Here is a 20234-nt window from a genome sequence, read left to right as displayed (position 1 = left end):
GGTGGCAAACAGGTCCACTTGGGGAGCACCCCACTTCTGGAAGAGCATTCTGACAACTTCCAAGTGAAGGGACCACTTGTGGTGAGAGAAGAAGGACCTGCTAAGGTGATCCGTCAGCATGTTCCAGCACCGGGGAGGTGTGAGGCTTCCAGGTGGATTGCATGCTGGATGCAGAACTCCCAGCATAGAGCCGATGATCGAGTTCCCCCCTGCCCGTTGACATAGAGCATGGAGGCCGTGTTGTTTGTCTTTCACCACCTGGCCGGAGAGTTGGAGAAGGAAGACACAGCAAGCCAGGTGGATGGCTCTGAGCTCCCTGATGTTTATATGCAATGTGAGCTCCTTTCGAGACCATAACCCTTGAGTCTGCAGTGTACTGAGATGCGCTCCCCAACTGAGGTTGGACGCATCTGAAATCAGGGAGACCGTGGGTTGCGGGCTCGCGAATAGCACACCTGCCAACACCAGAATCGGGTCAGACCACCACTGCAGAGAGGTAAGCACTTGCGGAGAGATCATGATGACCTTGTCTGGGTGATGTCTGGCCAGGGAGTAGACTGACACCAGCCACATCTGGAGGGGAAGCAGCCTGAGTCTCACATGTCATATTACGTATGTGCACCATCGGAGACAGACCCAGACAGTGGTAAGCAGATGGGCAGTGATGCTGGCAATCAGATCTGACTTTGCCTTGAACCTGGCCTCTGGCAGGAATACTCTGGCTTGGAGAGAGTCAAGTACCGCTCTGATAAACTATCAGTTGGACCAGGATCCACATTGATTTTTGTTTGTTTATCAACAGGCCCAGAGCTTAACAAATGGCTTGCAACATCTCAATGCTGCGCTGGACCTGGACCCTGGAGTGGCCCTTGATGAGCCAGTCATCAAGGTACAGGTAAATCTGGATACCCCGACATCTGAGGTAGGCCACCACCACTGACATGTATTTCGTAAACACCCTCGTGTCGTTGCTAGGCCAAAAGGGAGCACTGCGAATTGGCAGTGTGTGGTCCAACTACGAAACGTAGGAACAGTCTGTGTCCGTGAAATATCGATATGTGAAAGTAAGCGTCTTTCAGATCGAGGACAGAGTACAAGTCTCTCGGATCCAGGGAAGGCATATGGAGGCCAAGGAGACCATGCGGAACTTCAACTTCTTGAAATACTTGTCGATGTTTCGCAGGTCAAGGATGGGGCATAGACCCCTCTTGGTTTTTGGGATAAAAAAAATAGCATGAATAAAATGCTTTCCCCCTCAAGTGCAGAGGGACTGCGTCCACAGCTGCCACCCACAGAAAGCCCTGCACCTCCTGAGCGAGCAGATGCTCGTGAGAAGGGTCCCTGAAGAGGGACGGAAAGGAAGGGTGGGAGGGGTGGATAGAAATAAACTGGAGGGTATATCCCCCTGCTACTCTGCTGCATTGCAGAGGCCGAGGCAGAGAGGCAGGAAGGAAGGGGGACAAATGGTTGGAAAATAACATGGGAGCAAGATCCAGCACACAGAATGGAAGGTAACTCTTGAGCACACCCTCAAAATGCCTGCTTGTTACCCGATTAGTTACAGGTGGAGCTCGAGTGAGCTGAGGGTGCCAGCTGATGGCCTTGTCGGCGCTTACAGTCCTTGCCTTTCTTGCGGAAGGGGTCTGACCGAGGTTGGCTCCCAAACCAGTGGGGCTGTTGTGGCTTAAACCACTTCCTCGTTGGCCCTGGCGTGTAAAGGCCCAGGGACTGCAAGGTAGCCCTAAAGTCTTTCAGGTCATGTAATTTACTATCTGTTTGCTCCAAAAACAGTGTCAGGCCATCGAATGGGAGGTCCTGGATGGATTGTTGAACCTCCATCAATAGGCCCGGTGACTGCAACCAGGACATCTGCCTCATAAAAAAAGACCGAAGCCATGGCCCAGGCCGCAGAGTCTGACGCATCTGAGGCCACTTGGAGGGCTGCCCTGGCCCATAACTCTGCCCTCATCAAGGATAGCCAGGAATTCCTTCTTGGGTTCCTCTGGCAGTGAATCTGTAAACTTGGCCACGGAATGCCAAATATTAAAATCGTAACAGCCAAGTAAGGCCTAATGGTTGGCCACTCGCAGCTGGAGGCTGGACGTAGAATAAATTTTTCTACCAAAGAGATCGAGCCTCTTTGCCTCCTTGTTCTTAGGTGTTGATCCCGGTTGACCCTGTCTATCGCGCTCAACATAACTAGTGAGCTTGGGGTAGGGTGGGTATAAAGATACTCAATACCCCTTACCGGGGAAATAGTATTTTCTTTCCACCCGCTTGGAGATGGGGGGCAGGGAGGAGAGCGTCTGGCACAAGGCCTTACTAATTTTCAACACTCCCTTGTGCACCAGCAATGCCATCTTGGAGAGGGTGCTCCACTTAGCACATCGAACAGGGAGTCTGAGGGCTCCGCCAGTTCCTTGGCTTCCAGCCCCAGGTTTGAGGCGACCCTCTTCAAAAGCTCCTGGTGGACCCTTGCATCATCCTGGGGAACCGAGTGAGAGGACCCTCCTATCACCTCATTGGGAAAAATGATGAGTCACGTACAGGTGGGTCTACCAACTCCACCATTTCTGCCACAGGAGCCTCAGCCAAGGCTGGCTGATCCTGGGGAGCTTTCTCTGACTCCACGTCTGAGTCAGGGGGCGGGTGGGAGACTGTCGCTGACAGTATTTCAGAAGCTCCCGAGGATGACCTATGCTCCTGCAATGGGTGGGGAAATCCCCAGGGGTTTCATAGTTGCTAGGGAGTCGGCCACTGGCCCTGGGGCCATAGTGCCACTGGTGGCCCAGAGGGGAATACCAGTGCCCAAAGTGGGTGGCCTTGACCTGCAGGAAGGGTCTCCTCCTCACTGTCTGAGCCCGAGGAGGGAGAGACATGTCTGTAGGACCAGGACAGTACCAAGGCCGCCCGTCTACCCCAATCCCGTTGGCTCTGGCTGCAGACCTCCATTGAGGGCCTCTATGGGGGCAATGGCGCTGGTTGCCGTGACTGCGGTGATCAGTGGTGGCATTCGGCGGATCAGTGATGGTATCCTGGCAATTGATGCCTCACACTTAGAGAGTGGTTCTGCTCTGTAGATTGGGAACGGGAATGAGAACACCAATGTGTCTGAGACCGTCGACGTGCCCGCGGTGAACCGTACTGAATAGAATAGAATATAAATATATGGAAATATACCTATCTCATAAAACTGGAAGGGACTTTGAAGGTCATCGAGTCCAGTCCCCTGCCTTCACGAGCAGGACCAAGTTCTGATTTTGCCCCAGATCCCTAAATGGCCCCCTCAAGGATTGAACTCACAACCCTGGGTTTAGCAGCCAATGCTCAAACCACTGAGCTATCCCTCCCCCCCTTGGCGATCCACCGACTGGTGATGGGGCTCTGGGGACCGGCGTCTCAACCCTTCAGAACAGTGCCGTGAGCTGGGAGAGCATCTCAGGCCAGACCGCTGGTGATTGATGCCTAGAGCCTGAGGACTGCTGCCTAGAGTCCGGGAACTTTGGCAGGCAAGCCGACTCATGTCCGAGAGCTGGTGGCACTGTTCAGGTGAGCGCTGATGGGGCACCCCCTGCAGCGAGGAACAGTGCCGCACTGATTGAGACTGCTGGAAGGGACCCAAGGCAGATTTATCCATCGAACAGGGTACCTCAGCAGGCAATGTGGGTGGCACCAGAAGGGACAGTATGTCCTTAGCAGCCTGAAAGGCCTCCGGCATGGGCGGCACAGCCAGGTGCTGAGTGCCTCTGCCGTTTCCTGAGCTGGCAGGAGCCTGGCCACCGTCTGGATAGGAAGGGCTGCACTGTGCTCTCCTCCTACTCTCTCCTTCCCTTTACGGGATGTAGGAGAATGCCCCCTCCCAGCCTTCCTTTGCTTTTTAGCCAGTACCAAGGATGGGGATCAGTGCCAGTCGGAGGTCAGTGCTGGTGGCACCCTCTGCCCTGAGGCCACAGTGGTTGGAGTAGAGTCCAATCTCATCAGCTCCAAGGCTGGTGCGAGGGCCGACTCCATAAGGAGTACTCGGAGATGAACGTCCCAGTCCTTTTTGGTCCATGGCCTGAAGTTCTTCTAAATGCGACACTTGTCACTCACGTGGGTTTCCCCTAAACACTTTAGGCAGTTTCTATGGGGATCACTGACTGGCATGGGTTTTTTGCAATAGTCACATGGTTTGAAGCCTTGGGCCCGGGGCATACCCCTTCCCTAGACTGAGTCCTGCCTGCGATTAAGTATTTCTAACTTAACACTAAGGGAACTATTAACTATACAACTTTAAATTACTATATACAACAAATTCACTCCTAGGCACAGTAGAGACAGAAAAAAAAGCTTGCGAAGCAAGGAGACGTCCCAGCACTGTCACTGGCGGTAAGAAGGAACTGAGTGAGGGGGGGAGCCAGCGACATACCTTATACCAGCGCATATGCATGCCACTCCAGAATTTCTTGAGATAACTGTTGAGGAAATGCAGGTCAAGGATGGGTCTGAGACCCCCATTTGGCCTTCAGGATTAGGAAATAACAGGAGTAAAACCCTTTCCCTCTCAAGCTCTGAGGTACCTTCTCCACAGCCCCTACCCAGAGGAGGGCTTGCACCTCCTGGGGTAAAAGCTGCTCATGAGAAGGGTCCCTGAAGAGGGATGAGGAAGTGAGGTTGGAGGGAGAGATAGAAATAAACAGGAGAGTGTAACCTTCCTCCACTGTACTCAGTATCCAACGGTCTAGGCTGAAGCGTGAGAGAGAGTTTGAAAACAAAACGGGGGCAAGATCCAGTACAGACACTGGTATAACGTCTTCAGGCACCCCCTCAAAAGTTCTGCTTGGGGCCTCCCAAGGATCTGTGAGAGACCGGGAGCGAAGCTGAAGTGGGTGAGGGCAGATGTCTTCATTTATAACCCATTTTGCTTCTCAAACAGGTCCTGGTGCGGTGCTGGAGCCAAGAAGCAGACCAATTCTTGAGGCCTGAAGTGTTTCCTTGACAGCGCTGGTGCATATATACCCAGGGACTAAGAGCAACTCTAGAATCCTTCAGGCCGTGAAACTTTCAGAGAAGAGTAAAGGTCACTCACAGGCATGGGCTTGCTGCAGGAGGCAGAGGGCTTGAAACCTGGGGACTGAGGCATGCCCCAGCACCAGGAGTGGACGAAAGTCTGCTAACAGGGCGAGAAGTGCCAACTAATTATATACAACTAATCAATAACAGTCCAAACTGAGAAAATAAAGAACTGGGATAGGAAAACCAGTGAAAAAGGACTAAACTAAAATCACTGAGTAAGAGTTTGGTGAAGCAAGAGGAGCTGTTCCAGCGACCATCATGGACAGTAAGAAAAAATAGAGAGGGTGCGGAGTTGGCCAGGCCCTTTATGAGTGCGCGGCAATAGAGGGTGCTAGAGCCGGCCGAATGGATACCCACAGAATGTTGGGAATCATCGAGAAAGGGATAGATAATAAGACAGAAAATATCATATTGCCTCTATACAAATCCATGGTATGCCCACACCTTGAATACTGCGTGCCGATGTGAATGCCCCATCTCAAAAAAGATATATTGGAATTGGAAAACGTTCAGAAAAGGACAACAAAAATTATTAGGGGTATAGAACGGCTTCCGTATGAGGAGAGATTAATAAGACTGGGACTTTTCAGCTTGGAAAAGAGGTGACTAAGGAGGGATATGATAGAGGTCCATAAAATCATGAGTGATATACAGAAAGTAAATAAGGAAGTGTTATTTACTCCTCCTCATAATACAAGAACAAGGGGCCACCAAATGAAATTAATAGGTAGCAGGTTTAAAACAAACACAAGAAAGTATTTTTTCATGCAACACACTGTCAACCTCTGGAACTACTTGCCAGAGGGTGTTGTGAAGGCCAATACTATAACGGGGTTCAAAAGAAAGTTAGATAGATTCATGGAAGATAGGTCCATCAATGGCTATTAGCCATATTAGGAATGGTGTCCCTAGCCTCTGTTTGCCAGAAGCTGGGATTGGGTGACAGGGCATGGATCACTTGATGAAAACCTTTCTGTTCATTCCCTTTGGGGCACCTGCCATTGGCCATTGTCAGAGGACAGGATAGTGGGCTTGATGGACCTTTGGTCTGACCCAGTATGGCCATTCTTATGTTCTTATGAGGGAAAAATCAACGACTGTGAACATGGACCTAACATGGAATGGACATGAACAAGCACTCGAAGAAGAAGTACCAAAATAAGTATCAGCTCTGGATGCCAGCTCAAGAAAGCATTACAAATTATTGCAATTTCACTTTTCCAAATCAGAGCTCAGCTACGGAAACATTTGCTTGAAGCACATGCAGAGAACTTCAAGTAGCGGCTCTGCAAAACTTTATGAGGAACATTGTGCAAAGACATCCTATAGATCAGAGGTTCCCAAACTTATTTGGCCTACCACCCCCTTTTCGGAAAAAAAATTACTCAGTGCCCCCCTTTTCAGAAAAAAAAATTACTCAGCGCCGCCCCTGGAAATCTACCTTTTTTAAGTGAACAAACAGAAAGATAAAGTGACAAATTTGTGTTCTTTTATGTATCTATATTTCTACCTACGTCCTACAATATAATAAAGAAAGATGTGTTATTAGAATATCGCCCACGACATCAGGTATACAATGGTTTTTGCGTAGGACGGCAAAAGACAACCAAACTAAAATACTAATGAAACTAATAAACTGGGTTTTGTTCTTTGCTCAGCATTAGATATATGTATTTGATATTAAATTGTCAAATATCATACTAAATGTATCAAGAAATAATTAATTTAAAAATAATCAATATGCAACTAAAAATCAGTTAATAGTTTTAATTTAGTTTGCCCTTATTTAAATAATTGTTCCTTATTAACACACGCCTTATTTACCAATTAACACAGATGATTCGATAGATATAAATAAATGTTAATAGTTAACAGGTTTTTTACGATTTCATTCCCCTGTTTTCGTTAATATTGTAATAAAAATATGACAAATATATTGACTGTACACTTCAAATAGTACTGTACCGACACAAGCCTGCTACGATTTTATTATTAGTAAGCACTAGAGACACAGAAACGTACGGTAGATATGTAAGAAAATGTATAAAAATACTCACGTGTAAATTGCTGTTTTATTGAAACAACAATAATACAATTTGCTTTGTATGTGATCCGTAAAGATCGAAGGTATCGAATATAAATAATTTTTTAAATACTTATTGCACTGTTTCTGAATTGTGTAAAAAGCAGTTAACATGTCGCCTATTTATAGTATCGTATTGTAAACAAGTCATTACACGCACATATTCCTGCCGATGCATGCTGGACTTCCCAACAATGCTTGACACGCTCGCCTGCCAACACTTGCTTGTTAAGAGCTGTTGGCGGACTTGACACCTGATCCGTTATAATTTGTGAATTTATTTGGAAAATAAAGTAATCACTACAACTTTAACTCTGTTACACAACAGATGAAACATGTACGAACGGTTTTTCAAAATTTTCTTATATTCTCTTCTTTCTTTATGCTTCCACCGCCCCCTTATTTTTATTCAACGCCCCCCAATTGCACCCGAGGCTACTACTGCCCCCCTGGATTGTTCCAGCGCCCCCCAGGGGGTGGTATCGCCCATTTTGGGAACCTCTGCTATAGATGCTGCCTTCAATCTAGCTGGGTATGCTTTGATACAGTGGTCTCAACAACAGGTCCATGGACTGGCACCAGTCCCTGAGATCTCCCTGACACAGATGAGGAAGGAAGGAAGCCAGTACCAAAAAGGTTGAAAAGAGAGGGTTAGTCACCCTCTGCAATAACTAAGGTTCTTCGAGATGTGTTCCCCTATGGGTGTTCCACTGTAGGCGTGGCAACGCCACCTGCACCTGGACTCAAAGATCTTTACTAGCAGGGCCTATCTGACCGCACATGCACACCTCCCCTCTCTTGTGCTGTGTGCGGAATGTCAAGTGCTGTGCAGTCCGACCACCCCCAGTTCCTTCTCTGCTGCAGAGCTTATATTTTTGGCTCCGAAGCAGAGGGGAGGAGGGCAGGTAGTGGAGCACCCATAGGGACACACATCTCAAAGAAGCTCAATTATTGCACAGGGAGAGTAACCCTCTATTCTTTGAGTGATGTCCCTTTGGGTGCTCCTTTGTAGATGACAAAGCAGTGCCCCTAGTTGGAAGGCTGGGGTTTCGGAGTGACATGTACTGCTGAGGATAGGACAGCATGTCCAAGGAGAGTACCTGCTATGGCATTGTGCATAATAGCATAGTGCTGAGCTAAAGTGTCTCCCGATGTCCATGTGGCAGTCTTACAAACGTCATCAGTGGAGACATTATTAAGAAAGAAATAGTGGAAGATAACGATCATGTGGAATGTGTTCTGACTGAGGTAGGAGGTTGTCTATCATGGAGTTCGTAAGATAAATGTATACACTGTGAGATCCATTTACAGAAGCATTGTTTAAATATAGCAGTGCCTCTGAATTATTTGATGGTGGGAAGAAATAATCATGGCAATTTCCAGAAGGATTTAGTCCTGTCCAAGTAGAAGGCTAATTGTGCTCCTCACATCTAGAGCTGCCTTCTGTTGATTATTGTACGCTCGGCCGACGCAACGAAAAGCTGCGAGGATTTCCTGAACGGCCTGGTTCAGTCCAGGTAAAAGGCCAGCGCCCTACATGCATCTAGTGTGTGTAGGCGGTGTTCCTCATTGGAGGAATGAGGCTTAGGATAGAGTACTGGTAGAAAAATGTCGTGATCCATATGGAAGGCGGAGACCACCTTCGGGAGAAACACAGGGTATGGGCAAAGCTGGACTTTATCCCTGTGGAAGACCATATACAGGGGTTCTGAGGTCAAGGCCCTAAGCTCCAAGACACGACGGGCCGAGGTGATAGCCACCAAAAATGCCACTTTCCATGATAGGTGGGACCAGGAACACGTGGCCAAGGGTTCAAAGGGAGGACCTATGAGGCGGGATACCACTAGGTTCAGATCCCATTGTGGGACCGGGGCCCTGGTGTACGGGAATGCACGATCTAGGCCCTTTAAAAAACGGGAGGTCATTTGATAGGAAAACACCGACTGACCTTGCACCAGAGGGTGAAAGGCCGAATTGGCCGCTAAATGTACCCTGATGGAGGCAGGAGCTAGACCTTGGGTCCTAAGGGACAGGAGGTAATCGAGAATGAGCTGGAGGGATGCGGATGATGGGGAGGCGCCCCACTTCCCCGCCCACCTGGAAAACCTAGACCATTTGGCAAGGTAGGTCCGCCATGTAGATGGCTTTCTACTCTCCAGCAAAATTCGTCTTACATTCTCCGAACACCTTCCCTCCTCCTTGTTTAACCATGGAGCAACCACGTTGTCAGGTGGAGCGTGGCCAGGTTGGGGTGGAGAAGGCATCCCCTCTCCTGGGAGAGGAGATTCGGGCGAAGCAGCAGCCTCCGTGGAGGGGGACACTAAAAGTTGCAGAAGGGTCCCGTACCAATGCTGGCGGGCCCAAACCGGGGCTATGAGGATAACCCTCAACCTGTCTGCCTTTACTTTCTTCAGGACCTTGCCTATCAGTGGGAAGAGTGGACAGGCATAGAACAGTTGGTCTAACCTCCAGAGGAGCAATGCGTCCGAGATCGCCCCCCTTTCTGCCCCTGCCCTGGAGCAGAACTGGTGGCAGCGTCTGTTCTGGGCAGTAGTGAAGAGGTCAACCTGGGGAGCTCCCCATTCTCGGAAGAGCTGTTGGGCGACTTCCCAGTGGAGTGACCACTCGTATTGGTGGGAAAACACCCTGCTGAGGTAATCAGCTCGCACATTGCGTGCGCCGGGTAGGTGGAAGGCCCGTAGGGAGATACTGTGGGCTATGAAAAACTCCCATAGGTCCAGGGCTTTCTGGCACAGGGCCGAGGAGTGCGTGCCCCCCTGCCTGTTGATGTAATACATCGCGACTGTGTTGTCCGTGAGGACTCTGACCGCCTTTCCGCGAAGGTGCAAACTGAACGGTATGCACACTAGGCGTACTGCTCTGAGCTCCCTGACGTTTATGTGCAGAGACAATTCCAAGGTCGACCATCTGCCTTAGGTTTGAATGTTCCCTATATGGGCTCCCCAGCCCAGGTCCGAGGCATCTAACACCAGGTCTAGTGAGGGAAGGGTTTCTCGGAGGGAATCCCGTTCAGCATATTGCTCGGGAGGGACCACCAATGCAGAGCAGCCACCAGGTCGGGTGGTATCGTGACCACCTTGTCCAGGCTGTCCCTGGAGTGGGAATACTGGGAGCCAACCAAAGTTGGAGGGGCCTCATTCTGAGCCTGGCATGTCGCACCACGGACGTGCATGCTGCCATGTGACCTAGGATTTGGAGGCACACCCTTGCCATTGTCACGGGAAAGGTCGTGACCAAGGCTACGAGACTTTTGAGTGTCTCGAATTTGTCCTGGGGAAGAGAGGCTGTGGCCTCTACTGAGTATAGCAGAGCCCCTATGAAGTGTATGCGCTGAACCGGTACCAATGTGGACTTGGCCTTGTTCACCACTAGGCCCAGACCCGCGCATGTGGACACAGGAATTGCATCTGGGCCTGTACCTGGGACTGAGAGCTACCCTTGAGGTGCCAATCATCCAGGTAAGGAAAAATTTGCAGCCTGTTCCTCCGGAGGTGGGCTGTCACCACTGCCATGCATTTGGTAAAAACTCTGGGGGCCGTGGAAAGGCCAAAAGGGAGGACCGCAAACTGGTAATGGTCCCACCCTACCAAGAAGTGGAGGTAGCACCTGTGACCCTTGAACATATGGATGTGGAAATACACATCCTGGAGGTCCAGGGACACGAACCAATCCCCCGAGTCTAGGGAGCGGATTATGGAAGTCAGGGATACCATGTGGAACTTGTGGTGGACCATAAAGCTGTTGAGATTCCGCAGGTCCAGGATGGGCGGGAGCCCGCCTTTCGCCTTCGGGATCAAGAAATACCGGGAGTAAAACCCCTTGCCCCGGAATTCTACCGGTACCCTCTCCACCACGTCCAGGTTGAGGAGGCGCACCACCTCTTGGCTTAGAAAGTGGGCCTGTTCTGGGTCCCCGAGGTTCTCCTGGGGCAGGGGGTGATGGAGGGGGAGTGGAGGGGGGGGTGAGGCAAACTGCAACATGTAGCCCACTGGTCCGACGTTATACGGGACCACTCCACTAGGAATGCAGATAAACGGTTGCAGAACACAAACTTTATTAACTGGGGGCCTTCCGCGGCAACAGGCCCGGTGGCCCCCCACCAAGAGTCAAAACCACCTCTTCTCCTGCTTTTTGCCCTTCGAGGAGCCTGGTTGCAGGGCCGAGCGAGACTGATGCTGGGACCTGCATCTCTGCTCCCTTGGTCTCTTAGGCTGGGGGTTCATATCTGCCCCTAGTGGGAGGAGCAGAGGTCTGCAGCCTAGGTTTGTCCTTTGCTGGTGGGACATGTAGGCCCAGATTTTGCAGGATGGTGCATCCCATGCAGGCGGACATTGGTTTGGTCCGCAAACAACGCTTTCCCGTCGAAGGGAAGGTCCTGCATCAGAGACTGGGACTCTGCAAACAGGCTGGACAGGAGAAGTCATGATGTCCTGCGCATGGATATGGCCGAGGCCATTGAATGGGCTGCCATGTCAGCCGCATCCGAGGCGGCCTAGAGGGCTGCCTTCGCCAATGCTGCTCCTTCCTCAACCAGAGCCTTGAACTCCTTTTTGTCCCACTCTGGGAGATGAGGCTCGAACTTTGGCAGAGACCCCCACAAGTTAAAGTCATAGCGGCTCAACAGGGCTTGGTGGTTGGCCACCCTGAGTTGAAAGCTCGCGGAAGAATAAACCTTCCTGCCAAAATAATCCAGTCTCCTGGAATCTTTGTCCTTGGGGGTGGGGGTGGACTGACCGTGGTGTTCCCGGTGGTTCACTGACTCAACCACCAAAGAGTTGGGTGCCGGGTCCCTTAGCTGGGACAAGGGACTTCCTCTCTGCTTTCTTGGAGATGGGCACCAAGGAAGATGGGGTTTGCCATAGGGCAGTCGATATGTTGGCCACCCCTTGGTGGAGAGGTGAGGCCACATGGCCCGTTGCCGAGGAAGAGAGCACATTGAAAAGGGTGTCCGACGTCTCTTCCATCTCCTCAGCCTGGAGCTGGAGATTTGAGGCCACCCGCTTGAGGAGCTCTTGATGAGCTTTAAAGTCTTCCTATAGAATGGGTGGAGGGGCCACTATGGTCTCCTCCGGTGCCAGGGAGGGGGCCGGTCTGGCTCCCAGGGCATTGGGAGGTGCTGGAGGTTCGACCCCCAAGACCAAATCCAGGCCCAGTGCCACCCAGTTCGGTACCCGTCGACTTTTGACTCTGTCGAGGGGGGGACACCAAATGGGCCTGTGATGCTCCGGCTACCGAACGGGGTCTCGCCTGGGCGGGCACTTGCGGCCACGATGCCCATTGACACCATTGCCCCTGCCACGGTGCCCCCTGCCACTGACCGGCTTGGGTGCCTTATGGTGCAGGCTGCTCTTGAGGAGCGGTGTGGCTTGGGGATGGGCGTCTGGGTGCTGAGGCCAAGGTCGCTGTTGACCGCACGGTGCCATAAGAGTGGCGGGAGCGTCTACAGTCGTGTCGGTGCTGACCTCGAGACCTGGACCTTGACGATGAGGATCGGTACTCGTCCAAGGTGCTGCTCTCATAGTCATCCCGGCAGTTGTAGCTACGATGTTTCAGTACCGGTAACACTCGAGGGGAGCTCCGAGCATGGTGTCTGGCGGAGCGGGCACTCGAACCCGAGCGTCTATGACGATGGTGTCGGGATCTGCTCCTGTGGCTAAAATTCGAGGAGGAGCGTCGACGCCACTTGTCTCGGTGCCTGTGCCCCCCAGTGGGGTGTGGAGGACCCTTGAGACTCCCGCGCGGGCGAGTCAGCCAGTCTGAGCGGAGGGCTGACGCGAGCTATGTGAGGACCTCGTCGAACAGGGCGGTGCATGGTCCTCAGAACGCGGGCTATGTCTTGCCAGGGAGGGCTGGTGTGCTTCCAATGGCGGCTTCCCTCGAGACCGGGGGCCCGTCTCGAGCGGCGCACCCGGCATCAGAAGGGAGAGAATGTCACGCACGGCCTGTGCAGCCTCCAGCCACGACGGCATTCTCACCACGGGAGAGGCATGCACAGACAGGACCGGACTACTCCTCTCAGCGCGAGTCGGAGGTCTGGGTCCCAAGAGGGATCGTGGGCTGCCCAACTTGAGTCCGGCCTCACCCCTGTCCTTTTGTAGGTGCCGCTGAGTCTTTCCCTGCTTCTTAGATAGTGAGCGGTGCCAGCTGGTGGAGGGAGTCTTGCTCCGCACCAAGGACACGGTGCCCAGTGCCGAGTCCGGTCGGCGCATCGGTGCCAGGGCCATCGTGAATTCCATTAGCAGGGCCCAGAGCCAGATAGCTCTCTCTCGTTTAGTTCGAGGCTTGAACGATCTACAGATTTTACAGCGATCGGTTACATGGGTCTCACCCAAGCAGCGGAGACACTGAGTGTATGGGTTGCTTCTTGGCATAGAACTGCGACAGGCGTCGCATGACTTGAAGCCTGGGGCACGAGGCATGCCCCGCACCAGGCAACTAAGAAGTTATCCAACTATTGGAGAAGATGAGTACTACTAAGGCTACTAGAAGAGCTACAGCAAGGCTGGAGCACAAAGTTCCGACTACCTTCACTGGCGACAAGAAGGAACTGAGGGTGGGGGGGGAGTGCGCAGTTCCCCTTATAGCGCGATATAGAGGTGTCACTCCAGGGGTCGCAGCGGTGCTCTCCTCCTACGGATACTGCTAAGGGAAAAACGTCCGGCACTGGTGCACGTGGCGAGCACGCACACCTACTGTGTAATACACCTGAGCAATCACTCGAAGAAGAACTTTGTCTTTATAAAACAGTGTGTATGGTGGATATGCCAGGAGGGCCGAGATTTTGCTCACCTGTCTTGCAGAGGTGATGGCGACAAGAAGGCCGTTTTCATTGATAGATGTACATAAGAACAGGTTGCCATTGGTTCAAACAGGGGCTTAGTCAGAGAACATAGGACTAGGCTGGGTTCCCAGGTCAGGATCAGGTCTCATATATGGGGATAGAGATTTTGAATACTCCTCAAGAAGCGATTTGTGAGCTGATGTGTAAAGATGGAGTGGCCGTCAATGGGGAAGTGAAAAGTAGTGATTGCCACTAAGTATATCTTAAGAGAGCTATTGGCCAATCCTGACTGTTTAAGGTGTAGAATGTAGTCAAGAGTAAGTGGCAATGAAGTGTGTGCTGCATCAATCTGGTATGAGGTGCAGCAGCAGTGAAATCTTGTCCACTTATGAATGTAAATGCTCTGCTCATGTCATGTCTGCTATTCAAAAGTATGTGTTTGACTGTGTCTGAGCAGGTGATTTCCAGACCCCAGAACCATGGAAGAGTCAGGCTTTGAGGTGGAGCATCTGTGGATTGGGAAGGAGAATGTGTCCTGTGAGAGGAGCCCCTGCGTTAGGCGGAGAGAGATTGGTCAGCATACCATCAACGTAGAAGGTAAGTAGATCAGATATTTTGTGGCGATGTTGGAGCTATTAGTATGACATGAACTCAGTCCTTCTGTGTTTGTGAAGTACTCAAAATAGGAGGGGAAAGGGAGGGAAGGCATAAAGGAGTGATGTGTTACAGGTTATGAAGAACGCATCTTCCAGAGATCCACATCCCAAGTCCTGCTCTAGAACAGAATTGAGGGCAACGGGCGTTGTGTTGAGTGACAAAGAGATCTATGGTGGGATGGCCCCATCAGTTGAATATGAGCTAAAGTGCTCATGTATCCAGCTCCCACTCATGATTGTGTGAGAATGTCCGGCTCAGTGCATCCGTACTGCTGTTCTGGTGTCCCAGGAGGTACGTGGCTGAAATGCAGATGTTGTTCTGGATATACCAGTTCCACCATTTGATCACCTCTGAGCATAAAGGGTGGGACCTCAGTCTGCCCTGCCTGTTGATGTAATACAACGAGATCGTTTGTCATCATGCTTATGGTATGATGTTTGAGAATTAGGAAATGTCGGCAGGGATTGCGGACCACTCGTAGTTCTAGGAGATTGATGTGTAAGGTGGATTTGGTGGATGACCATCTCCCCTGCACTGTGTGTTTGTGTAGATGTGCCCCCCAACTGATTAGGGAGACATTGATGGTTAGGATCACAGTCAGTGATGGTTGTAGGAGAGGAACTCTAACACAGACGTTGCTGGGCTGTGTCCACTGTGACCTGGGGTGCCTAGGGTAGCCTTCACTGAAAATGCCAAGGTCATGGCAGGCTGCAAAAAGGAGAGCAGATTCTCCTAACACTGGTAGTTAACACTGAAGTTAGACTCACCAACCTGTCAGAAATTGTGCTCCTGATCCCCCACATTGGTTGTCAAGAAGCTAAAAAGGAAATCACACAGCCCCCTTTATTGCATTCCAGTTCTCTGATTCTCAATTAGCACATAGGTCCAGTAAAGTGAGAAGTTATTTAAAAACTCTGCTCACTATACAAAATGGTCTTCTGATCCACAAAGGGGCAGCCACTTTACCAGATCAAAATTAGTTTGGATCTTACCCAAAATATCACACTGCAAGCCAATCCTTCAGTATCTAAAACTAAAGGTTTATTATAAAATAAAAGAAAGAAGAAAAAAGAGAGTTGTTAAAGGAGTCAGATACATACTTAAGATTTCAAAGTCCATATTTCAGGTTCTTAGCAGTAGTGGCAAGTTTTCTGGCTTGAAAATCCCTCTGGAGCACATCCACAGCTTGGATGGGTCATTCAGTCCTTTCTTTAATGCTTCAGTTTGTAGAGAACTGTTTGTAGAGAACCTCAGTTTCCAGAGGTTGGAAGCAGGATTGAAGACCAAACTGGGGAAAATGCAGCTGCCTTTTATATTCTTTTGCCATGTGGCTCGTACTCCATTTGTCCCAAACACAAACTTGCAGCACATGGCATAGAAAGCCTTAGAATTCTCTGTCCACAAGCATGCCCCTACATGTCTTGTTAATTCATAAGGTGTAGCCCCTGACATCTCTCAATTGGTTAATTGTATAGCTGATTGCCTTTGATAGGCCATCAAGGAGGCTGGATAATGCTGATGCCAATCTGTCTGGGACTTCACTTCCTCTGCCATCACATCTGACCCCTTCTCAATGAGTCCAATTAGCAGGCATTGCCAATGATGTTGAAGGTAGCTTAGGGAAACCAGAGTTGGAAGATTTTGGAGCCGATGAAGGCTGTGCTATGCGCTTCTTGGAATCCCAGCCTGGAAATTTGGGCGTTTCTGATTATTTTGCCTGCAGAGATTCCCACAATAGGACATTCTAGAGCAGGGGTCGGCGAATTACCCGGATGGGCTATGTGCCGAAAGTTGGGCGACCCTGTTCTAGAGCTTCAGATGATGATTCATAGATTCATAGATTCTAGGACTGGAAGGGACCTCGAGAAGTCATCGAGTCCAGTCCCCTGTCCGCATGGCAGGACCAAATACTGTCTAGACTATCCCTGATAGACATTTATCTAACCTACTCTTAAATATCTCCAGAGATGGAGATTCCACAACCTCCGTAGGCAATTTATTCCAGTGTTTAACCACCCTGACAGTTAGGAACTTTTTCCTAATGTCCAACCTAGACCTCCCTTGCTGCACTTTAAGCCCATTGCTTTTTGTTCTATCCTTAGAAGCTAAGGTGAACAAGTTTTCTCCCTCCTCCTTATGACACCCTTTTAGATACCTGAAAACTGCTATCATGTCCCCTCTCAGTCTTCTCTTTTCCAAACTAAACAAACCCAATTCTTTCAGCCTTCCTTCATAGGTCATGTTCTCAAGACCTTTCATCATTCTTGTTGCTCTTCTCTGGACCCTTTCCAATTTCTCCACATCTTTCTTGAAATGCGGTGCCCAGAACTGGACACAATACTCCAGTTGAGGCCTAACCAGAGCAGAGTAGAACAGAAGAATGACTTCTCGTGTCTTGCTCACAACACACCTGTTAATACATCCCAGAATCATGTTTGCTTTTTTTGCAACGGCATCACACTGTTGACTCATATTTAGCTTGTGGTCCACTATAACCCCTAGATCCCTTTCTGCTGTACTCCTTCCTAGACAGTCTCTTCCCATTCTGTATGTGTGAAACTGATTTTTTTTCCCTAAGTGGAGCACTTTGCATTAGCCTTTGTTAAACTTCATCCTGTTTAACTCAGACCATTTCTCCAATTTGTCCAGATCATTTTGAATTATGACCCTGTCCTCCAAAGCAGTTGCAATCCCTCCCAGTTTGGTATCATCCGCAAATTTAATAAGCGTACTTTCTATGCCAATAGCTAAGTCGTTAATGAAGATATTGAACAGAGCCGGTCCCAAAACAGACCCCTGCAAAACCCCATCGTTATGCCTTTCCAGCAGGATTGGAAACCATTAATAACAATTCTCTGAGTATGGTTATCCAGCCAGTTATGCACCCACCTTATAGTAGCCCCATCTAAATTGTATTTGCCTAGTTTATCGATAAGAATATCATGCAAGACCGTGTCAAATGCCTTACTAAAGTCTAGGTATACCACATCCACAGCTTCTCCCTTATCCACAAGACTCGTTATCCTATCGAAGAAAGCTATCAGATTGGTTTGACATGATTTGTTCTTTACAAATCCATGCTGGCTGTTCCCTATCACCTTAACACCTTCCAAGTGTTTGCAGATGATTTCCTTAATTACTTGCTCCATTATCTTCCCTGGCACAGAAGTTAAACTAACTGGTCTGTAGTTTCCTGGGTTGTTTTTATTTCCCTTTTTATAGATGGGCACTATATTTGCCCTTTTCCAGTCTTCGGGAATCTCTCCCGCTTCCCATGATTTTCCAAAGATGATCCCTACAGGGTGTGGGTGAGACAAATCAGCAGACCTCAAATCTGTCCAGAACCATCAACAGGTTTATGCCAACCCTCCCGTTCTGTATGGGACTAGATGATGCCTGTGCTGGATAGGCACCCTTTCTTCTGTCTTAAATAAAGAAAAGTTGACTAACTACAATGTAACTAAAATAAAAATAGCCCTACCAGGGCAAAATAAAAAATGACAAGAGAAGCATCTAGGACACTTCACACACACTGAGTTCATGGCACCTTTAGAGGTTCACAAAGAACTGAAGGATGGTTTGGACCCCTGAGTATAGTTTTGGGGGGAGGGCATTGCCCCCCAAACTGCAAGCCTTGGACAGACGCAAAATTTGCCCTCCCATGTGCAGCCCCATTGGCCTGATTGGAGCTGCCTCCCCAAATACAGAAGTCAAACTATGCCCATGTTTGGGCCATTCCCCTTTACAGCCTCAGAATCCTGCACTAGATGAGGGAGATTCCAGAGGCACACAGCACAGGGGCTTTAATTTTACAAGTGGGAAGCTACAGAGGCCATTCAAAGTGGAACTATCATCATTAACAGATGTCCATTTTAGCCAGTTGATTTCAAAGAAGATGGGAAAATGGCATATTTTTCTTCAGCATATCTCAAAAATCATTACATAAATAAGGTCTTTTAGTTATTTTCATGCTGTTTTCTAAATTAAACAAATTGGGTCAGATTGTCAGCTGGTGTAAAGCTCTACTAAAGATGATTTCACCTTGTACGTATGAGTGTAGAAATAACTGCATGCAAATAGGCCACTTCAAGCATCATTATTTTCAAAATTATGTCATAGTGTTACTCTGACACCCTGTTTAGCTATACTATTCAAAACTTCTATTTAAAACTAGTGGCAAGTATTCATTTACCTTCAGAAAGCTCAGTAGTTCTGTTCATCTGTTCAAGTTCCCAGCCAAGATGTAATGATTCATCCATGCTTTGTTTCTGAGCCAGTTCTAGAGTCATATTTTCCTCCATGAGTTCCTCGATTTTTTTTCTGTCCATGTCACGCTCCTTAAAAATTATTAACATGAACCTTTAAAATAGTCTGCCTCAAAATGCACAAAAATATAAAATTCAGTAGCCATTTGTGACGTTGCACTCCATATGCTTTATGTAAATATGCTTGGAATGTGAATATAATGTAACTGGAATATGCTTTATGCAAAAGGTCTCTTGTAAGGTATCATTACAAAGCTTATAAACTACTAAGTGTGTTCATCCTATTTGTATAAATGTATCATTCTTGTATCTGAAGCTAGAAATATGAAGTATTACTCTGAAATCCTATTGTAATTATGCAAAGTGTGGGCCATTAATGGTGGCTTGGAATCTTGATGGCTCCCATTAACTAGGACAATTGGTTGTAAATGGCTCTGTTTACTTGTAAGACTTCCTGTGTGTCAGACAATGAGTAATGAAGTCTCAAAGTACATGTGAACATGTCACATGATACTGTAATCCATATTAAACCTGGTGCTTTTCCATTTAGAAGGAAGGGTGGGAACCCAGAGAGACACAAAGGATTCCCGCCTTGTGCCAAAGATATAAAAGGGGGTGGAACAGAACAAAGTGGGCTGCCAGTCATGAGAACCCTAGTTACCACCTGAGCTGGAACTAACAAGAACTGTACCAGGGGAAAGGATTGGGCCCAGACTAAGAAGGAGTCTAGTCTGTGAAAGAAGCTTATTGGAACATTTCTGAGGATGAAATTTACCTCTATTCAGTTTCTTAAATGTATTAGTCTTAGACTTGCGTGTTTTGTTTTCTTTTGCTTGGTAACTTACTTTGTTCGGTCTGTTATTACTTGAAACCACTTAAATCCTACTTTTTATACTTAATAAAATCACTTTTGTTTATTAATTAACCCTGAGTAAGTGATTAATACCTGGGGGAGCAAACAGTTGTGCATATCTCTCTATCAGTGTTATAGAGAGCGGACAATTTATGAGTTACCCTATATAAGCTTTATACAGAGTAAAACAGATTAATTTGGGGTTTGGATCCCATTGGGAACTGGGTGTCTTGGTGCTGGAGATAGGTGACTTGCTGAGCAGTTTTGGTTAAAGTCTGCAGCTTTGGAGAAATGCACCAGACCTGGCTCAACGAGACAGGGTTTTGGAGTCCCAAGCTGGCAGTGGAAAACAAGCTCAGAGGTCATTCCAGCACATCAGGTGACAGTCCCAAGGGGGTCTCTGTGACCGAACCCATCACACAGTTATTTTACGGAGGTGGATTCTCCGGTCTACTAAGGCCACTTCTGGACTGATTACAATGGCTTCAAAGTGCCTGGAAGCAAATGATGGAAAAATTC

General features: G+C 48.8%; 1 protein-coding gene across 2 annotated transcripts in view; it reads right to left on the bottom strand.

The window, feature by feature from the left end:
* CCDC88A (coiled-coil domain containing 88A) overlaps positions 1 to 20234 on the bottom strand; it is a gene marked incomplete in the record, with an annotated part of 358950 nt that overhangs the window by 138012 nt on the left and 200704 nt on the right. For both annotated transcript variants that reach the window (XM_034764306.1, XM_034764307.1), the window contains 1 exon segment: positions 18790 to 18934. In XM_034764306.1, the coding sequence (XP_034620197.1) occupies positions 18790 to 18934 (145 nt within the window).

The sequence above is a fragment of the Trachemys scripta genome, chromosome 3, assembly GCF_013100865.1.
Source record: "Trachemys scripta elegans isolate TJP31775 chromosome 3, CAS_Tse_1.0, whole genome shotgun sequence".
NCBI classification, from domain to species: domain Eukaryota; kingdom Metazoa; phylum Chordata; order Testudines; family Emydidae; genus Trachemys; species Trachemys scripta.
Note: the sequence above shows the minus strand (reverse complement) of the source record. Positions and strands in the feature narration are given on the sequence as shown.